The sequence below is a fragment of the Acomys minous genome, assembly GCF_964271855.1.
Source record: "Acomys minous genome assembly, chromosome: 12".
In the NCBI taxonomy this organism is placed as follows: domain Eukaryota; kingdom Metazoa; phylum Chordata; class Mammalia; order Rodentia; family Muridae; genus Acomys; species Acomys minous.
In genome coordinates this window covers 28,227,506-28,253,039 of record NC_140493.1, presented here as the reverse complement: position 1 = coordinate 28,253,039, position 25,534 = coordinate 28,227,506, and the positions used below count along the sequence as shown (strand labels likewise).

The 25,534-nt window shown below is 43.5% G+C and overlaps 1 protein-coding gene across 5 annotated transcripts in view; it reads left to right on the top strand.

The window, feature by feature from the left end:
• The window catches only part of SYBU (syntabulin), a 106,498-nt gene that overhangs the window by 69,687 nt on the left and 11,277 nt on the right, over positions 1–25,534 (top strand). For 4 of the 5 annotated variants that reach the window (XM_084803014.1, XM_084803016.1, XM_084803015.1 and 1 more), the window contains exon 5: positions 25,319–25,421. In XM_084803014.1, coding sequence (XP_084659140.1) covers positions 25,319–25,421 — 103 coding nt within the window. Of the gene's footprint in view, positions 1–3,498; positions 3,642–25,318; positions 25,422–25,534 lie in introns of those variants that run through there. The other variant, XM_084803017.1, reaches the window with a different exon arrangement.

The following is a 25,534-nucleotide window of genomic DNA, read 5'->3' as shown; positions in this document are numbered from 1 at the left end:
TAATGTATGGACAGCGTTCTTGTTAAGTGAATGGAGACGGGGAAAGAATGAGTGTGGCGTCTGCTCTCGTGTTCCCCACTTTAAGCGTGAGGACGTAGCTCAAACAGAAGCACATAGTGAGGTAGGTTCAGGTGTGAGAATAACACAAGGTTATTCCCACGCAGTCGTGAGAAGAACGCCAGGTTACCCTGGGTGGCCACCAGGAGAGGCGGGGAGATGCCTTGAGATGAAAATCCTAGCCTGTTCCTTCCAGCTTGGGGGTTGCATGGGTAGTTGACAGCGTGGCGAGTGAGGAAGGGGAAAGAGTATAGCGGGTGAGGTCTGTGTTGTCAAGAGTCCCGGGAGGCCATTTCAGGGCTACAAAAGAGGATATGTGGTTTGATCGATGTCTTTGAGATGCCTCACGTAACTCTGTGGAGCTTGAGTTACCTAGGAGCGAAACTGAACAGGATATAAAATTCAGATGGCTTAAGCTAGGACGGAGATAAGCAGCCAAGCACAGCATATATGACTTAACATGAGCCTCTCATTTTCTTACTATGCTTGCCAATGCCAGTGAGCTTCAGATATATGAAGTCATAAATAATGAGTGATGTTGAACTTATAGTTTTAACTAAAAGTATGCTGTCTTGTTGATTTAGATACAGTACTTTCTATATAACATATTATATGTGATATATAATGTTTTAGACGGGGTCTCATTATGTAGTCCTGGCTGACCTGGAACTTTGTACATAGACTAGGCTAGTCTATGTACATAGACACGTCTGCCTGCTTCTGATTCGCACGTGCTGGAGTTACAAGCATGCCCTATCATGCCCAACTGCTTATATTTTATTTCAAAGTTTTGCTCGGTTGCTTTCATCTCTTGAGCTACATTTTTACTTTTTTAGATCAAGTCATCTTCACTTCAACCTAATTTCTTTAAGTTAAGGCAATTTTGAATCAGTGTCTTGCACTCTCATCACTTGTTTTTATAACCTTATATTTATTGTGAGGGTATTTAGTTTTTATTAACCCCAAATATGCTAGTTAAGTCTACACTGGTATTTCTTTGTCTCTTGCAGAATAGCACGTTAGGTATCTGGGTGATCCAGGCTGATAGGCAGCTGGGTTGCCATAACAGTTATTTCCTCCTTCAGTGGCCATGTTGCCTGCAATGTACCAGGCAGGAGGAAAGGGCAAAGGGAGCACAGAGGCACCTGGTCATCTTAAGATCAGAAGAAAAAAGTGTTATGTGTCATTTCTAATTATATCCCAGAACAACTTAGTCAACAGGGACACCTGTTACCACAGAAGAAGAGACCAGGACTGCAGAGATAGCTATAAGTAAATAACAACAACAACAAAAAAGATATCACAGTGGTTCCTACATAGCAGAAGGACAGCTGGTTTTTCTCTTATCCTGTAGGTATCTGAGTGTCCTTCACTACCAAGAGCTATTCAGTGTCTGATATCACATAGCAAGAGGTGTAGGGTTTCATGATCTCTACAACCAATCACTGATAGCGTTGCTATCCACGTGATTTTTGAAATGTGCAGGGTATCATTCCTTAGGAATAATTAGAAAAAGAGTTTCTTGCCTACACCTGAGCTGAACAAGGACAACAATGGGCATGCAAAAGTGGACGCAGAAAGACCACGAGGGGTAGCTAAGGAATGCTGGGGAAAGAGGGAGTGACAGTGTTCTTCCCCAGGAAAAAGCACACATACTGGCTATCCAAACCAAACAGTCGTCTCTGAAAACATGCATGCAAGTAACATTATGCAGACCAAGCAGGTTATATTTAGAAATCTGTGAATACACACTACACACACACACACACACACACGCACGCACGCATGCACACACACACACACACACACACTGACAATTAATAGAAAAAAAGAGGTGTTGATGTTATTTTTATAAAACAGTTCAAGGCCATGAATTTGAAGGAAAACAAAGTGGGATGTATGGGAAGGTTTGCAGGAAGGAAAGGAAAAAGGAAATTATGTGACTAAATTATAACCTCAACAAATTTTTTTTAAAAATGGCTTTTTAAAAAAATATCTCATATCTAAGATTCTCATTTGATTTTAAGAAATCTCATCAGATGAGCTCTGAAAGCGTCCAGAGTCAGTACAGACTTGGGCCATTTCAGACTGATGTGTGGTTTTCAAATGGCACTTTCTGTTCAAAGAAGGTAATTATGAGAGCCCTACAATAAGAGGCTTGGGGAAGGCGCAGTGGAAAAAGATTCCTCCTCCTTCGGGAGGTAATTGTGGGAGGAGGTACTCTACATAGTTAGACGTTGAAGTAGGGAGCACTCTAGGTCAGCGTGGGGCAGGTGGGGGAGGGCTAGCAGAAGGGAGGTTATAATGTCGAGAAATGTCTTCTCTTTTTTTTTTTTTTCTCGGTTGTTTGGGGGAAATAATAAATACTTAGCTGTTTCTCAGTGCTGTGGGGTCATAAATGATGTGAGGCACATAGCAGAGCATACACAGTGCCTGAGCCCCACATGGCGCTGGCAAACAAATGCGCACACACACCCCCATCTTTGCAATTGTCAGCATCAGCACTGGGCAGGATCCTGTGCTACAGTGGAAAGCCTTTGCCTGGCAACCAGTATTTCCTCAGTGGACAGTCACTTTCATTGGAACCCACAAAATGGCAGCCGTTTGCAAATTACACACTTTCCAGGCATCTGAGTACCGCTCTTCCACTGGGCCTCTGTTGTCTGTAGTGTCTTGGCAAGAGTCATTCTAACTGCCAGGAGGTAGTGGCACAATCCTTTAATCCCAGCACTTAGGAGGCAGAGGCAGGTGGATCTCTGAATCCGAGGCCAGCCTGGTCTACAGAGTGAGTTCCAGGACAGCCAGAGCTACACAGAGAGACCCTGTCTCAAAAAAAAAAAAAAAAGTTCAAAGAAAAAAGAATCCTCCTAATTTCAGAGAGCATTCTGATGGAATTGTCTACTTCAGGAAAGCTCCTACTTGGAAAGACTGTTCCTACATTTGCCCCCAGACAGCCCTGAAATCCGTTTTCTCCTTCTCAGAACAACAGAGCTCCTCTGCTCCTCTCTGCCTGGCAGCACGGTGAAGTGACCAGCATACTTAAATAGCTGTAATTCATGAAGTGCCCAAGCTTTTCCCTCAGAATGTCACATGCTTGCCATTGAATTTAGAGCTCTGTGGGTGCTTGGTGTCATTTCTAGCTTACTCGCTCGGGCATTATAATCAAAATGTGGGAGATGGTTACATGTCCTGTACCAGCATTGCCAAGGGATTAGCAATGACTGTTGTGCAAGCATTGGCTTCCATTTGACAATTTGGTATTTCTGCAAATGCTTTGTGTCCATTCATAAGGGCGATGCTTTCATTTGAAATGCTGCAGTCACCAGGGAGAAGGCTCCGTGCTCTTCCCTGATAGGCCAGTTCTCCCTCTGCCTCCTGTTGCTATGGTGCCCAGCAGAGTAACTTCCTTGCCCTGCACATGTAGGAGGCTCTGTCTCCATGGATACCCCCACTCTGAGACTGTACTCTACTGAGAGATGAGCTGCACACACTGTATTTGTGCAAAAGACATATCCCAGCCTGTGGTGGGAGGCTGATTTCAGAAGCAGTGTTTGCCATGAAAGTCTATGGAGCTTTCTTTCTTAGTAAGTAGTGTTAGTCACAGTAAGTAAATGATTATATTGAATCACAGTGTGTGTGTGTGTGTGTGTGTGTGTGTGTGTGTGTGTGTGTGTGTGTAAAGCTAATTGTAGTAGGATAAAAATTATAGTAAAAACAAAGTTTAATTCTGCCATTTAGCTATTCGATAATACAGGGTCAATAATATGAAAGTTTTTTTTTCTTTAATGCCTACATATGTCATTTTAATTCCCTTAGTCTTCTGTGAGTCTGTGTATGTGAACTAATGCCAAAAAATAAGTTTAAAATGACTCTGGGTAACTATATTTTGACATATTCTTCTCACTCTGAGCATTGCATGGTGCATTTGTAAATAGCGAGTGTGGCATTACCAGTGTCTGAGCTAGGGGAATAGACAAGCACGGCCACAATTACTGCTAATTGGCACCTCACACAGTTTGCAGTGGGCCTCTGTGAAGGTGAGATGTGATGCATTCATTATCAAGAGAGAGTCAGCTTCTGTGATTAGTGGAAGAGATGCCCATGTCTGCTGTTTAGCTATGAAAAATATTCAGGGCACGTCTGTCTACTTTAATTTGCTTTTTTTTTTTTTTTCATGGCATCCAGTAGAAATTTGGAAAGTCCTCATATCCATGGGTTGGGGTGGAAGGTCTTTTTATTTGCATAGTTCCTCTTTGTTGTACATCCCAGGAACATAAGCATTGAGTTCCCACTGTTGTAAGACATGTGAGTCATCTGGAAGTGCCTTTCATCTGCAGGGCACATGAGTAATGCCTGTGGTGTTAGAATTTATTACTAAAAAAAAATTAGAGTGGCTATTCATATGGTTACTCTGACTCTAGTTAGTCTTAAAACTGGAAAATTAAGATTTTTAGAATGTCTTCAATAGACATGTGGCATATAGTGAAATGAAAAGCAAAAATGAGCTATGAAGTATAAGATGATATTTAGTGAAAAAAAGTGAACACAGAGCATTGTGCTAGATTATGAAGTTATTTTGTTTTCTATAATTCGTGGCCATTCAAGCAACAGACATACTGTTTGGTTTCATCTTTTCCAATAGTTAGTCATTAAATGGTGGTTGCCCCAAATGGCAGAAGGCCCCATCCTATGAAAGCATGAATGTGCTGATGACTATTATGTTCCCAACTGGTCCCATAAGTCAAGCGTTAGGTCATTAGTTACTGTTTGATAAAAACCATTTCCATCCATTGATACAGCAGTGAGCAAGTCTGTTTATGATAAACTTTGCAGAAAGCATTAGCTTGGTAACCTGGAAGTCCTGTCTGTGACATTGTCCTCAAAGTATTCACTTCATTAATACAAGACGCCATATCTCTTTTTCAACGTATCTAATGAGCTCTCTTTCTTTTTAGCTTTGAAAATAAGGTCTCTCTCTCTCTCTCTCTCTCTCTCTCTCTCTCTCTCTCTCTCTCTCTCTCTCCCTCTCTCTTTACCCCCTCTCTCCCTTTCTCTCTGTTTCTCAGTCTGCCTCTCTTTGTCTCTGTCTCTCTTTCTCTCTGTGTGTAGCCTTATTCATAATAGCCAGAACTTGGAAACAACCTACGTGTCCCTCAACAGAAGAATGGATAAAGAAACTGTGGTACATTTACACTATGGAATACTACTCAGCTATTAAAAACAAGGAATTTCCAAAATTTGTGGACAAATGGATTGAACTAGAAATTGTCATAATGAGTGAGTTCACACAGAAGCAAAAAGAGCTAAATGGTATATACTCACTTATATCGAGACACTAGCCCAAGGTGTACGTCCCCATGAAAAACTGTACCTACCAGAATAATGGGTAAGAGGGGAGGACATCCTATTGAATCTTTAGGTGTGAGAAGCCTGGGAGAAAGAGGAAATGGAAGGATCCAGTGGGTCCTGGAAAACTACAGGCGAGTCTGGGCCCTGGGGTCCTCCGCAAACTGTGGCAACAGCCAAGGAAAAAATAGGCAGTAAAAACCTTGAACCCCTACCCGGACTAGCCGATGGACATTCTCCACTGTTGAGTGGAGAAGAAGATCTAACTCTCACACAAACTCTGGTGCCCCATATTTGATCATGTCCCTTGGATGGAGATGCCTGGTGGCACTCAGAGGAAAGATAATAGGTCACCAAGGAGAGACTTGATACCGTATGAGCATATTCAGGGGGAGGAGATCCCCCTCAGACACAGACATAGGGGAGGGGAGTAGGGGGGGGAAGTGGGAGGAAGGGAGGGATGGGAGGATACATGGGATGGGCTAACAACTGAGATGTAATATGTATAAATTAATAAAAATGTATTAAAAAAAAAAAAAAAAAAATTTGACCTCAAAATGTATTGGTCTTTTACCTAAAATATGCATACAAAAATAGTTCCAATTAACTAAGATTCTTTGAAGATTTAGCATCCTATGGCATACAAGAAATATGAGGTGGTGTTAATAGTGTGATTGCTGTAACCATAGTCATCATGATTTTACATCACAGAACAGTCAAGGAAGGGTTGAGATAACAACTTGAAAAGTGATTTTTTTTTCCAGCCTCTTAATTGTACTAAAATCCTACATACACTTGGAATTTTAAAGGGAGTTGTAAGTTTCAATGTAAATAAAAGAAAGTAACCATGCCAAACCATGCCAACCATGAGATATTTAGACTTTTGTCCACTTCAAATATGTTGCTTTCTGTTTTGATAGTTACACACGCAGAGCAGAACACTTTCCAATTAATTTCGTGGCTGCTAACAGAGGCTGTTCAGGCTACTACAGTATGCCAGCATGGTGACTGAAGCTAAGCCATCGCACTATCCAGCTCACATTTATGAAACAAACTGAAGAATGTGACCATTAACATCTAGGCTTGAGTTTTTCAATCTCACTTCCTGAAAAGATTTCCATTCGGGGTTTAGTGGATAAAGTCCTTTGAAGAAAGAGTAATTGAGTTAAGTTGAAAGGTCAGGGATGATGGGAGAGAGAGGGATGGTAAATAACTGATTAATCTATATAAAAATAGGCCCCATGCTGGGATTTTTTTTCTTTTCAACTAATTCTGTATGACATTCAAGCAAAAAAAAAAAATCAAATAAATAAGTGGAATGAAAAAGAGAACTCAGTGCCATATGCACAGAGCCTGCTGGTGTCTATTTTAAAGCAATAAAGAGTTGACCTAGATTATACGTTGCAACTTTATTTTTATTTTGCCATTTTAATTTCTACTTTTCTTTCTTGCATATTCTCTTCCTTCCATCTGTTTGCCCTGGAAAGAATGTGGCATGTGTAAAAAGTACTATACCACCAGCTCAGTTAAATAGGAAAAAGGGTGGAGTCGGGGCTCCAGAGGTAAGGAGCTCAGAAGCAATGTAGACCCACACACTCCACCTACATTTTTGCTGAGCAATTTTACATGCACATCACTCAGACAATCTGGTAAAAAAAAAAAAAGCCTCTTTTCTAGTGTTCCAAGAGAACAATCAAATCTTTAACGTCATCCCTACTAACAAAGCAACTTTCAGCTCTATTCTATTGCTCTGTAAGTGGGGGTGGGGTGGGGGGAAATGCCCTTGTTTTTCTCATTGTGTGTTCACGTGCTTGGGCGGTTTGTCACAGTTTGTGTGTTAGGTCTTTGTGCTGCTGTCATGTCATTAGTTGACCCCTGGGAGCACTAGGTGGTCTTGCTTAACAGCTCTGTATGCCGAGACCTTAGCCGTTCACGTGGAGGGGTGTTCCCTTGGCTGATGCAGCGGTGACACTGCTCGTGGAAACCAGATAGCCCTGAGTCTGCTTTCCTGTGCTCACCTCAGCTACTAAGATAAGCAGCTCTACAGGCCTGTTCCAGGAAGATCTGATTTCTGCCCAAGACTAGGAGCAGGCCTGGCTGTTCTTGAGCAGTGGAGGCTATGCCTAAACCTGACACCGGTCTTCAGCCTGACAGCCAACGCTTTTCTTCCTGAGCAGTAGTGGATGTGTGGGATCCCAGCCACAGGCTCAGAAGAGAGTTCATAGAGAGAGATGGTTTGGGATCTGCAGGGTGCACCAGTGTCTTCATGCTGCCCAGCCCAAAGCAGCAGACCTAGGAGGGGTTTTGCCTGTGCCCTGAGATTTGGCTAGAGTTCTGCAGCGTAGCATTTCTACCATCAGTCTCAGGCACCGTTTATCAGAACTGAACCCAGCTCCACATCAGTGTTGCCCACCAAAATATTAGCTATTATGGACTCTGTGTTATATTTAATTGGTAGTTTTACATTGTTCTTTTTTGTTGTTTGTTTGTTTGTTTGTTTGTTTGTTGAGACAGGGTTTCTCTGTGCAGCCTTGGCTGTCCTGGACTCGATTTGTAGACCAGGCTGGCCTCGAACTCACAGCAATCCTCCGGTCTGCCCTGCCCTGAATGCTGGTTAAAGGTGTGCACTACCATGCCCAACTTTTAGATTGTTCTTTATTGAGATAACACGAACCATCTTTTCCTTTCCTCCCTTGCCCTGCCTTTCACCTGCCCACCCTCTTTCTTGTTTCTGACAGTCATTTCACTGCATTTTGTTCTTTCGCTTAATCACTTTATTATGTTTTCTCTTAGATTTTGCTGGTTCTCTTCTTTTTTTCTAAAGTGTTGCCCATGATGTGTGCATAGAAAAGAGAATATATGAGTGAGCTAGACAGCATGACAGCAAACTGTTTCCATTTGAAGATGGCCTGACTGCTCTTCCCAGATTCCATTCTCTACCTCACAGCAGGAGTGACCACTATACCAAGATGTGGTTTTGTTTTGTCTTGTTTTCATTTCCTTACACTTAAAGATAATTTTACCTCCTTGAATACATAGTCCTGAAAATATGATAGAACTTAAAGGTACAGTGTTTAAACCCTAAAGCAATTTTTTTCTTTACTTTTGTGTTCTTCATTGCAAAGTACCTTGTACTGAATAGGTTTTCAAGGGATGCTCGTAAATAGACATGACTGAGGTAGGAGGTATTTTTGTGTTTCTCGATGGCAAAGTAGTATTGACTGACTCTAGTGGGTGTGGTCCTTTGGAAGCTAGTTTTATCTCTTCAGGGTGCTTGTAAATGTAAGGCACAAGAATGGCACATCAAATCTGATTGCTTGGGGGCATTTTCACACTGGCATTTCCAAACCCTGCTTACCTTCCTTTTGCTGCAATGCCAACATTCTCCAGTGGCCTTTTAGAACGTAGCCTTAATTGTTTGCAAGGCCCTGCTTTGTTTCTCTGTTCCCTTTTGATTTCTCATAAAGCGGCGCGCAGTGGAATGGGAAGGAGTGGGGAGGCCAGAGAACGCTGAGTACACTTGAATTTGAAAGTTAACTTGTCCAGGGGGTGGGGCTGAGTAGCTGGGCAGGCAAAGGCTTGGCCTGAGAACGCGTGCTCGGTGCCAGCTGTCACTGAGAGTGAGGTACCTGGGGATGGTCCTACTAATGCAGTCCATAGACAGGCAGGGCGTCATCTGATGGTGAGTACCCTTCATTCTCCTTAAAAGCTATAAGCCTCGTTAGGATAAGTAGAAAGCCCTTTTAGAGGGGAGGAAGGGACAAACGGGACCGGGGAGGGGGGGGAGGGGTTGGGGGGGAGGGGGAAGGTGCCCAGAAGCCTGACACTCTTAGGAGCTTGCCCCGAGGAGTGGTTTCCGACTCATAGACAGTGATGCGAGGTGCAGGAGATAGAACTACCTTCCCTTCCTTGCCTGTCCCCGAGCTCCAGGAAGAATACAGCACAGCGTCCCAGGCACGCGTCCCCTCAGAACTGCAGCTTCCTTTCGGTTCTGCCAGAGGAGGAACGTAGAAAGGAAAGAGTTGCTGACCGTGGAAGCTCAGAGCATACAGTGGCCAGCAACATGATTTCCCATCATTCTTTGTACCTGGCAGCACCCTCTCCCGCCCAGAGACACGGTAATCTTTAGCAATGGATCAGCATCGTACCCTGAACAGGTGTCACAGGGTGAGAGAGAGAGACCCACGGCCCCCGCCTTGTACTTATTTTCTTTCGAGGCCTTTCCATGGGCTACCATCTCCCTGTTGGCAGCAAGGCCCTCCCCTGGAAATATTCTGCATGACTTCGCTGTCCCCACCTCTCCTCTTTTCCACTTTAAGCAGGTGTCAGAATCCAAGCAACCACCCTGAGGGCTTGCGTTTCTCCAATACTCTATACAGATGTCAGGATTTTCCCAGCTTATTTGTTTTACTTTTATTGGGGTCCAATGTCCATGAAGTCTGCCCCTGGGGGTAAATCCAGCATTGAGCTTTGAACACCTTAAACAATACACATTGAATTACTCCATTTTTTTTTTTTTTAAAAAGTAGCTCCTCAGGCTGCATGCCAGATAGTCTTTCCATTTACTGACTGAAATAATTTGCATTTGTTGGGCTTTCTGCCCTTCAGTTCAGGTTTATGCATATCTCTTCTTGGCTGTTCTTTTATGCACGCTGCAGTGCAGCCAACTGTGCGGTACAAGAGAGTGGTTTTTAACGTTTAACTTGTCTTGTTAAATCTTTTTTGTTGTTGTTGTTCACCAGGAATTTTACATGATTTTTGTTGTTGTTGTTGTTGTTGTTGTTGGCACTATGAAGTTAGTTTTGTCAACTTATAAGCAATGAGTAAAGAGGCCCCACACTCGCCTCCTTCTCCTCTGACATGCTCTCCTTCTCCTAACTGGACCAGTTGCCCTGGTTTCTGTCTGGCCCCACCCCCAGCCCCTGCTCCAGATCCAGATCCTGCTGTCACGTGTCTGCATACAGCATAGCTTGCTTCCTATCACCGCCTTGTTCACAAACTGCCCTCACTATGGCCTGCACCCCTCTTTCCAAAGCGTAGCTTTCCCTACTCTCGTGCCTCGCTGCAATGCCTCCCCTGCCTGCTGTATTCCCAGCGGCCCGAACACCTGCCCTGCTTCCCTTCTGCCACACCTTAGCTCGCCCTGTTCCTGTTACCAAGTTCCCTTCCCTTGTTGCTTTCTGCTTCATGTTCCAGGCCCGTCTCGGGTAGCATCTTCCCGGTCGTCCTCCTCGCTCTCTCCAAGCATTCCTTCCTCTGCTGTGTGCTTTGTGCCCTCTGTGTGTATGTGTGCTGCACTCATCACGCAGCCCCGACCCCTGCGATCCTGTGTGCTAGAACTTGGTTCTCCATGCTGCTGCCCTACGCTGAGCTGTATAGAGTGTAGAAGGCACAGCCCATACTTGGCAGTGAGCCAAATTGAATGTCATCGTCCTGGAATCCAGCTGTGAGATCTTTGTGAGTTGTGATGGTCAGGTCCCGATGTGGCAGGAATGCAGACTCAGAGTCAGACAAGGCAGCTAGCTCTGTGACTTGGGGAGATGAGGAGACGCGCTATCACCTCTCAGAACTTCAGTTCCCTCGTCCTTGCTCTTTCTAGGATTAGACGGATGAAAAGAAACACCAGGTGCCAGGTTCTTGAGCAAGAAAGTTCTGAGGACACAGAGCTTATAATAGCATGTTACCTACCACTGTCATTTCCTGTCTGTGATCCCTTCAAGGCATGTGTAACTATATTCTGCTGTCAGCACTGTGCCTTCCACATTTCTGTTTACATCATCAATTAAGCACATTAAAGGAGATAAGGACAAGGATAGAGCAGGGTGACATACTGCCAGAGAATTCCCTCGGGGTTGATGGGCAGTCCATTAGTGAGGCTCCTCTGGGTACCAAAGCGTGCTGTCACCCAGCGCACATGGCAGCTTTGTTTGTCAGAGTGTCCTAAATATTTGTATCAAATGTCTACCGAATTCCAGGCATGTGCTTTATATGGCAATCATGACCCTGTCAGAAAACAGGAATGTTTTCTTATATGTGGCTCTCCAGGAACTACTGCTGGCTCTTTTTTGTTCATATGGTACTTTTTTCTACAATTTATGGTGATCAACACCAATGTCAATAGAGTGTGAGTTTTCACAATTTGTCTCTTCATCTACAGCCTGCGTATTTTCCCCATTTCCTACTTACCACCACTCTGTAATTTCACACACACACACACACGTGCACACACACACACACACACACACACACACACACACACACACGTAGTATTGCTGAAAGTGATCACATCCCTAAGTGTTTCCAGTGCCTTTCCTCCAACACTCCACCAAACATTTTTTTAAGTTTACTGCATCCCAGGCACCACTGGGGATGCAGTGAGGAATAAGATGGAAGACCTTTCCAGTCACATGCTGAAAACTCAGAACTGAGATTGGGAAAGATGGATGGAGGTAACCATGAAAGGAGTATTGATTGATATGTCATAAATAACATCAGTCTATCCACTCACCCTGAAGGCAGCATAGAAAAAAGATTTTTTAATTTGGTCATAACCCCTTCCTGGAGACATCACTGAATCCCAACAACAAAGGAATTTTTAGTGCTGCAGAAATTGTCAGGGTAACTGTACTTCCTATGAGCAAAACTGCAGCACTGGTCTCCATTTGACCATGCAATATTGTGACCGCTTATGAGCTGGTTAGGAACACAAAGGAGGAGCACCCACTCTCTTCCCAAAGGAGGTAAAGGTCAAGGGTCAACTGAGGCCTGAAGAACAGGTACTGGTTAGACAAGCCTGAAGGGAAAGGAAACCATCCTGGCAGTAGAAGCAGTATTGGGTAAAAACTTGGCATCACAGGTCATGATAAAGATAGTGAATTTTTGTCTCAAGGACACAGGTGACATGGAAGACCTTAAGAAGGGAATTATCTAAGGAGATTTGTGATCTGGGGCAGGCAGTTGGGAAGGCGGAATATCTGAGGCCACATCCAACCAACAGTTGCTCATAGTCTGGACATTGCAATTAAAAAAAAAATGGTGGGTTCCACCAAACATTAGGTGGAGTTCAGAGAATCCTACTGAAAAGATGGGGGAAGCATTGGAGGAGCCAGAGGGGTCAAGGACACTACAAGAAACCCCACAGAATCAACAAACTCTGACTCATAAGGGCTCACTGAGACTGAACAAGCCTGTATGGGTCTGAGCAAGGCCCTCAGTATATATTTTACAGTTGTGTGGTTTGGTGTTTTGTGGGACTCCCACCAGTCAGAGCAAAGGCTGTCTCTGACTCATTTGCCTGCTTTCAGGACCCCTTCCTCCTACTGGGCAGCCTTAATATGAGGGGAGGTACCTAGTGTTAATGTAACTTGATATGCCACATTCACTTGATATCCTGGGGTGGCCTGCCCTTTTCTGAAGGGAAATGGCGAGGCGTGGATGAGGAGGAAGGAAGAGGGGGGTGGGGGCGGGGCAGATGGAGGAGAAACTACCATCGGGATGTAACATATGAGAGAGTAAATTAATAACACAAAGAAGAAAAAATGGAGGTTTCAGGGAGAGCACACAGGATGAGAAGAAGCAGACAGATCGGCATGCGAGGTTGAGCCGCTGACTACAGTACGCGGTGGCGCATTAAGAACAGGACCCTGCTATTGAGTCAACGCACGGTCGATCACCCAGGCCACTCGTAAAAGAAAGAAAGAAAAAAGTGTGGATGATGGCACGGTGACATCTTCATTGGAAAATTTCCATCATCAAATAAGGGGATAATAAGAACATAAGTCCAAGATGGAGATGGTACAGGAGACGCTGTTGCGGGGCTCCCCTCAGCACACTATTAAAAACACCTCATCTGATTGGTATCCAGGTACTGGCAATTCTTTTAAAAATATATTCATGTCACCCTGTCTGAGTATGCAGGCTCATTCCTGTTATGCAAGAATTCCTAGGAAAGCCATTTAGTGGTGTGGACATTGCTAAGCTTGGCCCCACGTGGGAGCAACAGCCTAGGGAGGATGATGATGGAGAATCCTTGCTGTGCCCTTAAGGAAAACATCACGGCATTTAATGCCCTCTGCAGCCCCAAGTGAAAGGAATCCCTTAGCTCCTTTACTTGGCATGAGGAAACTGAGGCACAGTGAGGTTAAGCAATTGCTTAAGGTCACACTGTCATTAAATGGGAGAATAGAACCTGCTGGTTCAAACACACTCAAGCAGAGCGGGCTTGACAGTTGCATGAAACACAGTCAGTTTGAGTCAATACCGTGCCAAGTAAGAACTCATTAAAATTTCACATTTTAGAATGTAAATGTGTAAAAACAGTTCCAAAAATATATACTATAGTGTTTAACTATATTTGAAATAACAGTCAAGCCTTCTGTCCCATTCTGTCAGAGGCAGCCTCCGAGAAAACTGCCTCTGGAGTCATCTCAGGCCAGGAGTGCATCAGAGCAGTGGCTCTGGAGTTTCTGTACCTGGAGGGCTTGTTAGTGCCCCGCCTCTAAGTGATGTAACTCCACAAAGACCATTCTCAGTGAGTCAGAAGCATGTTTCCAGGTGATGTCAGTGCATCCTCCAGGAACCACGCCATAATTAGGACAGTCACGGGTGACTTTTAGAACAGAGGCTGGTCTAAAATTGGTGCCATTGTCACCTGACCTGCTCTGCAAGGAGTTATTTAACTTCCCAAAGGCATGTCAGTACAGCATCTCATGGATGCTCCGTCAGTAACTCACGGATGCTTACCTGGCAGTCTCTTTACTTTGGCAAGGTGTTTTCTGACAGACTTTTATATGGTGGCTTTATCCTTTGAAAAAAAATAAAACCAAAGCAGCAAAGCCTTCACTTAGAAATCAGACCTTTCACTCACGTTCAGTTTAAACCCAGTACTTGGCCTGAAAAGAAGGGTTAGTGGCACACACCTCTTTCTCTTTTTCCCTTCCGTGTGATAGGGATTGTTCCCTCAGAGAGATTGTGTGCAAAATTGAGTTAATGCAGTTCCTTTCTTACATGGACTGACTTGGCTCCTTGTCAAGGCAAGCGGCAGAGTCATGGAAACACAGATGAGGCCACCAGGGCATTAGAAACATCTTGATGCTTTGAGAACAAACAGCATAAGAAGTACCATAGTAGGCAACATGACCACAGCCATTTTGGACTTGAAAATCGGGATAGAGGGCAGAGCACATAGGTTGTGCTGTTGCAATTTTGCTCTGCTTTGTTTTCTGAGCTCTTTGCTCTCTGTCATGAGATGGAAGTGGGTATAATGACAGGTTCCCTGTAGGACATTTCTTTTTGCCTAGGGATCTGTCATGCACATTGGTTGGTTCTAGATTTTTGTGGGGAAGCGTTGTATCCCTGGAAATGCAAATAAGTATCCATTTGAAAACTCCAGGGGTTGGGGGTGTGTATCAGCTAACAGAGTGCTTACTTGGCATGACCAAAGCACAAGGTTCAACCCCACTCACCCCATACAGCAGGGCATGGCAGGGCTGTGATCCTGGCAGGTAGAAGGACTAGGTTCAGAAGTTCCGGATCATCCTCAGGTACACACTGAGCTCAGGGCAGCCTGAGCTGCATGAGATCTGTCTCCGAGAACAAAACAAAACAAATAAAAGAAAATTTTAAAACTAGCTAATAAATCCATTTCATTTTCTCATAAATAGGAGACTGAATTAATAAAGTTTTGCATAAATTGTACAATGAAATATTAAGTAGGAATAAAATTAATTCAGTACAATTATTTGGAGACTCTTGAATATTGTCCCCTAAGATTATACATCTGATGATGATCTGCTCATTAATTACAAAAAGAAAAACATGTAAATGCTGAACAGGAGACAAGATCGGGAGAACTAGTGTTGGCATCTGGGTTTTGTGGCAAGTTATGGCAGTGGTTTCTACATTTGTTAAAATGCTAAGCATAAAGAAATAAAGCATGCAAAAAATAAAAATATAAAATAAAATAAAAAGAAATAAAGCATGTGTGCATTAATAACTGTATGTAACTACATCAGGGTTAGTTTCACATGAACCGATGATGTCAAGATCCAAAGATTATGTTTAAACCATTCTATACCTCTGAGATTCATAATAAAAAAAGAAATTAAGAAATAGATTTAAAATATTTTTAAAAACTAAAGAAATTTAAAAAGAAATAGGTCTTATAATACAGGGAGAATACTAAAAGGTCACTCTTCCACAGAGAAATGACATGTTTGGTTTCCACACAGCAGTGTGACTGAAGCCTTTGCCTCTCTGGTTCCCATCTTGCCTGTCATTCAGTTAATACACAATGACCAGAAAGGTGCTGCATCCGAAGACTATTAGAAGCGTCAGCAGAACGCTAGGGCAGGGTTGTGGTGGTGGTGTGACAGGTATAGGGAAAACAGGCACATCTTTTCTTTGGCATCCATTGCTCTGAGAAAGGTGTTTCATGTTTCCTCAGAGAAGAGTCTAGGAAGGACCCCTATGTCAAATGAGAGCATCTCCTAACTTTACCAGTCCCGGGCTTTAGTCCCATGATGACTCAGGAGGATTTTAAAGCTCACCTTTCTCCAAGTCACCACTGTGGCCTTGTGAGTGTTGTCTCTGCTTCTTCTCATGTTACTTCCGCCATACTCAGCTGCTCCTCCTCATGTCTGCTCTGGCTGCTATGGTCTCCGGTAGACACACATACTTTAAAAAAGCTGGCTAGTTCTGTGTTCCCACTTCCTAATGTCCTAATCCTTTAGCTAGAAATAGTCTGCGTTTTTCTCTTCGTGAAAATTACATCCCTAGTAAGATATCTGTCTCTTTCCCACACAAAGAGCATGTATCAACCTGATATTTTTAGGCAAGAAAAAAACCTAAAGGCATGAAAATATGAGCTAGTGACTTCTTGGCCTTGGTGAACTCTTGGTTTCCACCGGGTGCTCATGGAGCAGACTCCTCCAGAAGGTTTTGCCAAATGGGTTTTCATTGTTTAGTTTCTCACAACAGTAAAGAGTTCAGTCAACCAATACAGCTGAGAACTAAGGATTCACACAATTGCTTCTACTGTAAAGGCAAATGGAGTCTTTACTGTCCTCTGCCAGACCATCTGCTGTTTGTTTCTGCGTGTGTCTATTCTGAATTCTCCTTGCGCATTCACACGCCATGACAGCTCCTCACCCGCTGAGTTCCTGCTCCATGTCCTTCGCCTGATGGCTGCTTCCATACAGGTTGAGATCCAGATGTGATTTAGAGAGGGTGGTTATAAGAAGAAAATTAAGATACGAGCAATATTCTGACATGGACACCATTTTGTTTACCCACACAACATGCGTAGTCCCGAGAACTTGGTAGGACACATCCTATGGTAACCTTCCCTTCGGGGATGAATGCAAAGCACAGAGAGGCTGTGAACTTTTCTCAAAGCCACATAGCTAGTGTACGTGGCTATTTATAAAAAGAAAAAAAAAACCAGATTCATGAGGACTGAACATACAGGTGATAAAAAGAAGTAGTAATCCTCAAGCCACAATGAAAAGACATCAAGATGTGGGAACGGGAGCCTGGTTGAGCCAAGTGTTATAATAACACTAGCCTGTTCAGTGGTGTGAGGGTACCATGTGATGCTCCTGGGGATCTCAAGGGAATAAGCCTGTGTGAAACGCCACTATTTGGGTGGCTTGTGGACTGAGTTGCTCTCATTACTGCTCTGGATGGGGAGGAGGAGGTTGAGCGTGCACACTAGACTTGAGAGTTTGTGCCCTGGATATTACTCACCAGCAGAGGCAAGGATGAGGGGAGACATTTAAGGCTGTTAGATTTCTGAGTTGACTTGTAAACATGCTCACGTACAGCCATGAGAAGCTATTTCAGAATCCTGGTGGACGCCTCGGCGCGGTGAGTTGTAAATTATGCCATCTTATTTCCAGCAAGTGGGAGTTTTTCTTCCATTGAGATCTAGCAATACAAGCTGACTGTACCCCTGTCCTCACAAGACAAGCAGGGATAAAGAGGGAGCGCCAAGAAATATGTCTACCGTTGTTGTTGTTCTTGTTCTTGTTGATCTGTCTTGTATTCTGGACTTAAAGCCACAGCCCTGCCCTGACGTTTTACTGTTGCCAGCATCTTGTCCGCATTCTCCTCCTCCATTCCCTGGCCCCCTACATGGCACTCTGCTTTTACTCATTGCTGGCACCTTGGTGCTGCTCTTCCCTGATTTAGATTTTCCTGCCAGACACTCAGAGAAGCCATCTCTTTTGGCTAAACACTAGATGAACACTTCTTAAACAGAAGCGACATCCTTTTCAGCTAGCTTTGTTAAAGGGCCAGAGACTCCACTCAGCCCAGCAAACTGATGGGTGAAAAAATAAACGAGTAACATGCAAGTCAGGAAATTACTTCAGTAAAGAGTACCGTTGTGACCAGGTCCCCAAGGTAAGCAGTTAGAATGAAATCCATTACCACTGTGTGTGGGACTCTTCCAAAAGGTGTGGGATGAGGGGGCACACTCCTGGAGCCCAGCTATCATCAGTCCTGTCGCCTATGCTGAATCCAAAAGAGAGGTAACTTTAGAGACCTATTTGAGGGTCCTTTTTTCTGCTGGGTATCTCTGCCATAGGTACATGAGCCACCTCAAAGGAATGCTTTTACAGGCCAATGCAAATCTAGTATATGCTAGTGCGCTAGATAGCAAGTTGTCTCCCCTTGCTGAACAGTGCCTGGCACCTGCGGTTGCGTACTGGACATCCCTTCTCAGGATCGCGAAGGCCTAAAACCACGGTTCAAGGGTCAACTGCAAAGTGTCATACTAACTTTGCATCCCAAGATTTTTATGAGTTTGCCTGGAAGTGGCCCAGCTTTGAAACACCTATGACAAGTGTGTGTGTGTGTGTGTGTGTGTGTGTGAGAGAGAGAGAGAGAGAGAGAGAGAGAGAGAGAGAGAGAGAGCTATTTGTTCACCAATAAAGTGGGGGGTGAAGATATGAATGGTATTAGTAAACAATTGTGGGAATTCATGTGCAGCTTACAAAGAAATGACAGCAAGGCCAGGTATACAGCAAGCACTCAATACATTTTCATGATCATTTCAGTAGAACCGTAACTACAGTACAAGGATCAAAAGATATCGCAGACAACATGATGCCTACCCGTGGGAAAGATCCACAATAAGTACTGTACTGAACTCAGTTATCTCCTATAATCACTTGATAAAAAGGTAGTTTCCCCCTAGAATTGCACAATAAAGATCTCCCAGAACAAAAGTATATGGTGTGTGCATGTGTACAACACAGTTTCTAAAGATGGAAGATTCTGAAACAGGTTACTCTAAAAAGCTGTAGAATTGCCCTTGGGTCTGAGTCTTGTTTTCAGAGCAATCCAGGAAGAGTGCTAGCAGGTTTACTCTATAGCACCCGGAGCCCTGGCCAGGTGGCCTTCAAGGCCTAAGAATGTAAGGGAGAAGGGATCTGAAAATAGTCTCTAAAAGAGCTACCAGGTCATGGGCAGCGCTGCCCAGTTCATCCCCTTCCCTGTGTGGCTCAGCTACCTGTTCCTGGCAGGTGTACAGACAACACACCTGTTGAACGAGAGTGAATGAGAGACCCATAAACACGGCAAAAAGAAAGCTCAACAAAGGAGGGAAAGCGAATACTTTCTAACCAAAGGCACTGCCTCTAACTAGATTCTTAGTGTTGGTTAAGATTTAAAACTCCCTCTTAGTCTTTAGGTTCTCTCTCTCTCTCTCTCTCTCTCTCTCTCTCTCTCTCTCTCTCTCACACACACACACACACACACACACACACACTTAAAGGTTAGTATATTATTTACTTAGTAAATGTTTGTTGAACATTTGTCCTCCTACATGTCAGGCTCTGCTGTAGGAAAGAGGATAATAGTTCTAACCTCGTACTGCAAGGAGAAAATGAGTTTGTATATACAATATCCTCAATACATCCATTCATATTCTTAGTGTTAATGCGTTACCATATTTCAGTATGCATGCACTCGCCGTGGAGCTTAACAGTTGTGCATTTTTCTAGGCCACGCCCATTGGTATTCCAGCTCTGAAGGTGTAAGAGGAAGGATTTAGGAATGCGCATTTTTAATAGCTGTCGCGCCTGACTGCGGCCCATGGAATGAAACTCCAATAATCAAGAGAAGTGGACCTTTCTCTTCATGCGCTGCGCAATTTCCAAATGAACGTGTAGAGCCTGGATTCAAAAGTCTCTTGACCCCAGCGCCCTCGCAATGCTGCATTCAATGTCATGACTACTTGTAAAATAAAACATTGCGTACGTCCTCACACTTGTATTTTTGTGTTAAGGGTAATATGCACATGGCCAGGAAACCAGGTGACTTAAGATGATAGTAAAGTGAAAATATGTTTGTGTTTGTGCTTTCCCAAGTTACTTCGTGATACCCAAGGGAGGCCGCAATTGACAGATCATTGTTGTCCCTTGAGAAAATGTTCTAGAATATGGTGAACTGCATGGGATTTTAAGATTTGCTTACACAAAAGCAGATGCCCCATACCTCCTATCCTGCCTCTTGATTTTATCTAACAACAGGTTCTCAAGCTCTTCTCACTTCTACACTCTTTCTCTTTCTCTTCGCCTGATTGCGGTGTTCTAGATAGCTGCTCTACTTCCTGATTTAGCCTCTCTCTCTCTCTCTCTCTCTCTCTCTCTCTCTCTCTCTCTCTCTCGTTTGTTTGTTTTTCGAGACAAGGTTTCTCTGTGTAGCCTTGGCTGTTCTGGACTTGCTTTGTAGACCAGGCAGGCCTCGAACTCACAACGATCCACTTGCCTCTGCCTCCAAGTGCTGGGATTAAAAGCGTGCACCACCACCGCCTGGCAGCCAACTCACTCTTTTTTTTTTTTTAATTTATTTATTCAGATTACATCTCAATTGTTTTTCCCTCACTTGTATCCTCCTGTTCCTTCCTCCCTCCCGCTTTCACCCTATTCCCCTCCCCTAGGTCTGTGACCGAAGGGGACCTCCTCCCCCACCGTAGGGTCACAGGCCATCAAGTCTCATCTTGGTAGCCTGGAAGAAATTCAGGAAAAACACAGCCACTCACTCTTAATGGCTGTTTTTCAGGTGCTCCTGTGCAACATAAAACTGACGGAGTCCAACTTTGTTTTCTGTGCGTATAGTATCAACACACACTCTTCCTGACTCTATTCGTTTTCACAAGCCCTTGATAGAGTGCATACCTTCAGACATTGTCCCAGCTTGATAAATGCAAAGTGTCTCGTTTTCACCCATATTCTTAATGTTTGAAGTGAAATTATGTAGCTTGTCATGTACAGTAATTGGTTTTTTCTTGTCATATCTTCTTATGCCATTTGCTCATCTTTTATTGGTTTTTCTTTCCCCAATTTATATAAGTTTTCAGTGAAATTAAGGAAATTAGCCTCTCATCCTATGATATATGTTTCTTCTCAGCTTGTCATTTATCTTTAGCTTTTACGTTTTCCTATTAGAAGTTTTATTTTAATGCACATTATGTCTAAATACTTTGCATTTGGACGTTTTTGCTTCTAAGTTCTATATTCAAGTATATGTGGGTGCTCTACCAATTGAGTGTCAATCATAATGGAAGTAAATACTGGCAACTTTTAAAAAAACATTACTGTTTCAAAATACAAAAAAAGCCTTTGCCTTTAGTGGATTTGATCACAAGTCCCTTTTCTGACTGACACTTGCAGTAGTCTTAGACGACTGAACAGCCCAAATGCTCTGTTTGGCTGTGGGACACTTCTCAGATGCCATCTGGGGCTAAGCACCCCCAAAGCCTTAACAAGTAAGAGTAGCCCCACCAAATGGGCTTTAGGGGCTTCTGTAATGTCTGAGGTAACTGTGTGTACACTGCTCCAGCTCTCCCTTGAAGAGTGTGCTTGGCTTCAGTGAAAGTGACTCCTCTATCCTCCCCAGAGGACAGCCTTAAAGAGAATAACTTGTATTTGTGGTTGGGGAGGGATTTGAACTGGGGATGTAGATGCTTAGCCTGAGTTAATCAGATAACTGCAATGGCAAAGGAGAGCAGAAGACTTGCTGGTGGTTTCGAAGGACCGTCGGTTCTTACTAGGTAGTAAGATTACCATGTGCTAAAGTGCCTAAGGTCCTTATAAGTGTCCCCAAAGCAGCCCAGAATGTAGCATCCTAAAGACCCAAACACAAGTGTGGCTTTAAGAGTAAGTTTAGTTTTTCAGCTTGGGCTGAAACTGTTTCCCTGTTCTTCCCTAATTCCATGGCCTTGACCCCTATGCACCTGAGTGCTTTTAACTCAGCATTACAAAGGAAGAAGAGTAACACTTCTCTAAAGAGCCTAGCAGTGGTACCAAACAAGCAGGCAAACAAAATACCCACCAGATCTTTTGGATGTAGCTGTTTTGCTACCTAAAAATCTCCTTCTGCTGCTGACCCTTGGTCACCAGGAATTTGTCTTCACAAAGGTCACCACAAGTCCAGGGCCACCAATGCAGGTGACCACAGATGAGTGACAAAAAAAACAGTTTTGATGAGGATAACTTAGATACACAAAGCTTTTTAGTTCCTCTGGGCCTTTCAGTCCCAATTTTTCAATAAGCAAGTCATTTTCTAGTGCTCTGTCGGAATATTTCCATTGACATCAGAGGATTTTCCAGTTGGGTACCTACCCAGGCTGATGAGGCAAATACTCTCTTGGGTACAAAACTGCTACAGGCCAGTGCTATTTCCAAATCCCTGTGGAAATGGAGCGTGTATTGTGAGTCTTTCAGTTGATTATATCCTTTGTCTCAAAATTCTGCTAGGAATTTAATGAGATCAGTTAAACAAGTATGTGAATCTATATGATCAAGTATATCCATTAATATTAGCTATATTTAAGAGCAAGACCAGGCAACCTTGAGCCTTGACATCAGCCTTGACTTACTAGTTGTGTCAACGTGTGCCCCTCCCTGCTGTAAAAGTGATTTCATGACACCTGTCTCTAACTCATAGAGTCTGTGTTATTATGAGAAATAGGCTGTTATGTGAAGGTGTTTGGGATAGTTCCTGGTACAAAGTATTTGCTTCTAATAACAGGAAAAAAAGATGTAAATGGAAAACTATTTACTTATTAATATGAGCTATATATCAAAGATTTTACTATATTAAGAGAAAAGGGAGCCTACATAACAGTGTTTTGAGTGTGAATGCTGCATAGTATATAGCATATAATTTATAGCAAAAGGTTAAGTGTGAATGCTGAATAGTATATAGCAAAGGGTTATATTTGTGGATGAACTTATAGACTTATTTTTCTTCCCCTTGCTTACTATTTTCTAAATGTTCTTTAAAAAAAGAAATACGTAGTAAATAGAAGCTACATTTTTAATCCCAGCAGAATAAAAACAGTGGTTAGTACTTATGTATACCTTACTCTGTGTCAACCACGCCTATAATGTTGCTCGAGGAAACTGAGGCATGAAGGGGAAATAATTTTTTTTAGCATTCTCATATAGACAGAAGAGGTGATATGTGAGCTGGCACAACCCAAGCCACCTGACTTAAGTTCTATGATTCGGGTGAGGTGCTCTCTGCTAAAACACAAAGGAGCTACCATGAGCTACAAAGTCTGCAGCAGTGCCCTGTGGCATACACTGAAGATGACAATAGAGTGCCCCTTCCTCCTCATAATTTCATTACCAACTAATACATAAATGGCAAGTCCAGATCTCTAGGCTTTTTCTTCTTTTGCTTAGTGAATTGGCTGGGCATATCAGATGACTTTTAAAATTAGCTTTCTTAGCTAAGTCATAGTAGCATGGAGAATCAACTGGATTCTCCCATCCGTTCAGGAGTTCAAGGCCATTCCTGACAACACAGTACCCATCTCAAACTAAACTAAAACCTCAAAGAAAAGTTCATTGATCTTATACCATGTTCACCAAGTTGTAAATTTTGTAAAATGTGTGTGTGTGTGTGTGTGTGTGCGTGTGCGTGTGTGTGTGTGTGTGTGTGTGTATGTGTGTGTGTGTGTATGTGTGTGTGTGTATGTGTGTGTGTGTGTGTGTGTGTGTGTGTGTGTACATGTATGTCCACCAGAGGACAACTTTGTGGAGTTGATTGTCTCCTTCCACTTCCACATGGGTTCCAGGAATCAAACTCATGTCACCAGTCTTGTGCAGCGACTTCAAGTTTGTGTTCCAAGTGCTTTTATCCACTGAGCCATCTCACGAGCCCCCAAATAATAAATATTTTTTAAATACCATTAGTTGAAGTAGGTGTGACATAGCATGCGCATAATTTCACTACCATGTTATTCAAATGGTTTGAGTATACCTGCAACAATGGGCCACCCTGAAGGTGGCTCCTAATCTCTTGCAGATATGCAGAAGATAAGATGGAATGTACTGGAACAAAGAGACCTTAGGCTCGGAAGATATTTAAGAGTCAATATATTGAGTTCCGGTAGCAATAAAAAGGTTAAACCAAGTTAACCCCTTAGTTTGAAGACATGACTACAAGAGATCAAAAGCATCCTAGATTTTTAGTTAAATTCTGGATTTTCAGTCGCTGTTTCTGCTCTAGAATTTGTTTTTATGCAGGCAGTTAATGCAACTCATGACTTCTTGCAAGTCTTTTAAGAAATGAAAACTGGGTGTTTCCAAGTAATGATTTCACATTTGAAAGTAATACCTTAAGCCCGGAGGTCATAACCACAAGACATATCTTTGAAAACTGCCTATCTTTTGTCACTTAGTAACCAGCCTGATGATGTGCTGGCAGGCAAAGCTGGGGAATTAGGCTGTCAGGAATAGTGTGTTGCCAGGCTATGCCACCAATCAGCTGTCTTTGAGATCGTCAAACGCTAAGTGTAGCCAGTGTGTTATGCAGAAGCAACTAATTAAGTTCCCAGAGATTTGAAAGTGTGTGTTGCCATTAAGAGAGATTCCACCATGCATAAGGAATTGCTGGTCTGGCTCCCAGTGAATTGTCGCTGTACTCTGCTAAGAACTGGGAATGAGAGTTGTTTAGCTAAAAGGTCACTCATGACTCATTTCCAAAAGAAGCTAGGCGTCCTGGGGGTCCTGGAAGCTCGAGAAAAGTCCTGCTATGATCCACTGTTCCCCTTCACTTCCCTAGAAAACCTGCGGAAATAATTCCGTTATTGAGCTGCGGCAACTATGTCTTTTTTATCAGAATGAGTTTACGTGACTCCAACACACAGCATGCTGTTACAGCTACACAGCCCAACTCGCCCTTGTTCCCACATCATTTATCTTTGTAAACTGACAATCCTACCTCAAAGCCCAAATCCCAGATTTCTGTCTCACGGATCACGTTACTGTCAACTCTGTTTGGAAATGGTAACTTTCTGTTTTGGTTAAGATTCCGTCCCTAAATATATGCCTAGACATTGAAACATCTGTCCTAGAAAGCCATGCCTGTAATCACACAGTGTTGCCCCTGGAGCCAGGGCCGCTCTTGACTCCTTCTAGCCGGTTGAGTACAGAATAGAGGTGCCAAGTTCAACTACCAGGAGCTGACGCAACAACTCCAAGATAAACTTCTGAGGAAAACTACTTTTGCCCTGATCAGAGCTCTTCCATTTGCTTACACTTTGGGTGGTGTGAGTTGTTGATAAGAGTCGTCCAGGGGCGGTTGGGATTCCTAGGCCTTCTTGGGCCATTGTTTATATAGTCTGCTGGAGATTGGCTCTCGGAGAAACCATCTGTCTGTCCTTCTGTGCTAGCCTGTTTATGAAATGGTGCCTGTGCCTGCGCTTTCTCCTGTCTGCCCCGAGGAAAGCACAAAGCTTTTGTAAGCTCTGGAATATCTTGGCACTCGCGCGTGCCACCGTTAGAGCATGCAGCTCAGGAAGCTGGGACCTGGGAGGCAGGGCGCCCGCCCGGCCGCCTGGCCTTGGCTTGCATTTCCTTCATGCCTCTTTCTCTCTCTCCCCCCTGTTGTTTTTCAGGCAGTGAAGCAGATTTTAGCTCCTCGAGCAGCACAGGCAGCATCTCGGCTCCTGAGGTCCACATGTCCACAACAGGAAACAAGCGAGCTTCTTTCTCACGCAAGTAGGCACCGACTCGTCTATAATTTCCAAGCTTTATGCAGGCGACGTCTTGTCCGTACGGTTCTGTGGAACCACCTGGACTCTTGAGTTCGTTATTAGTACTGAGGTTTAGTC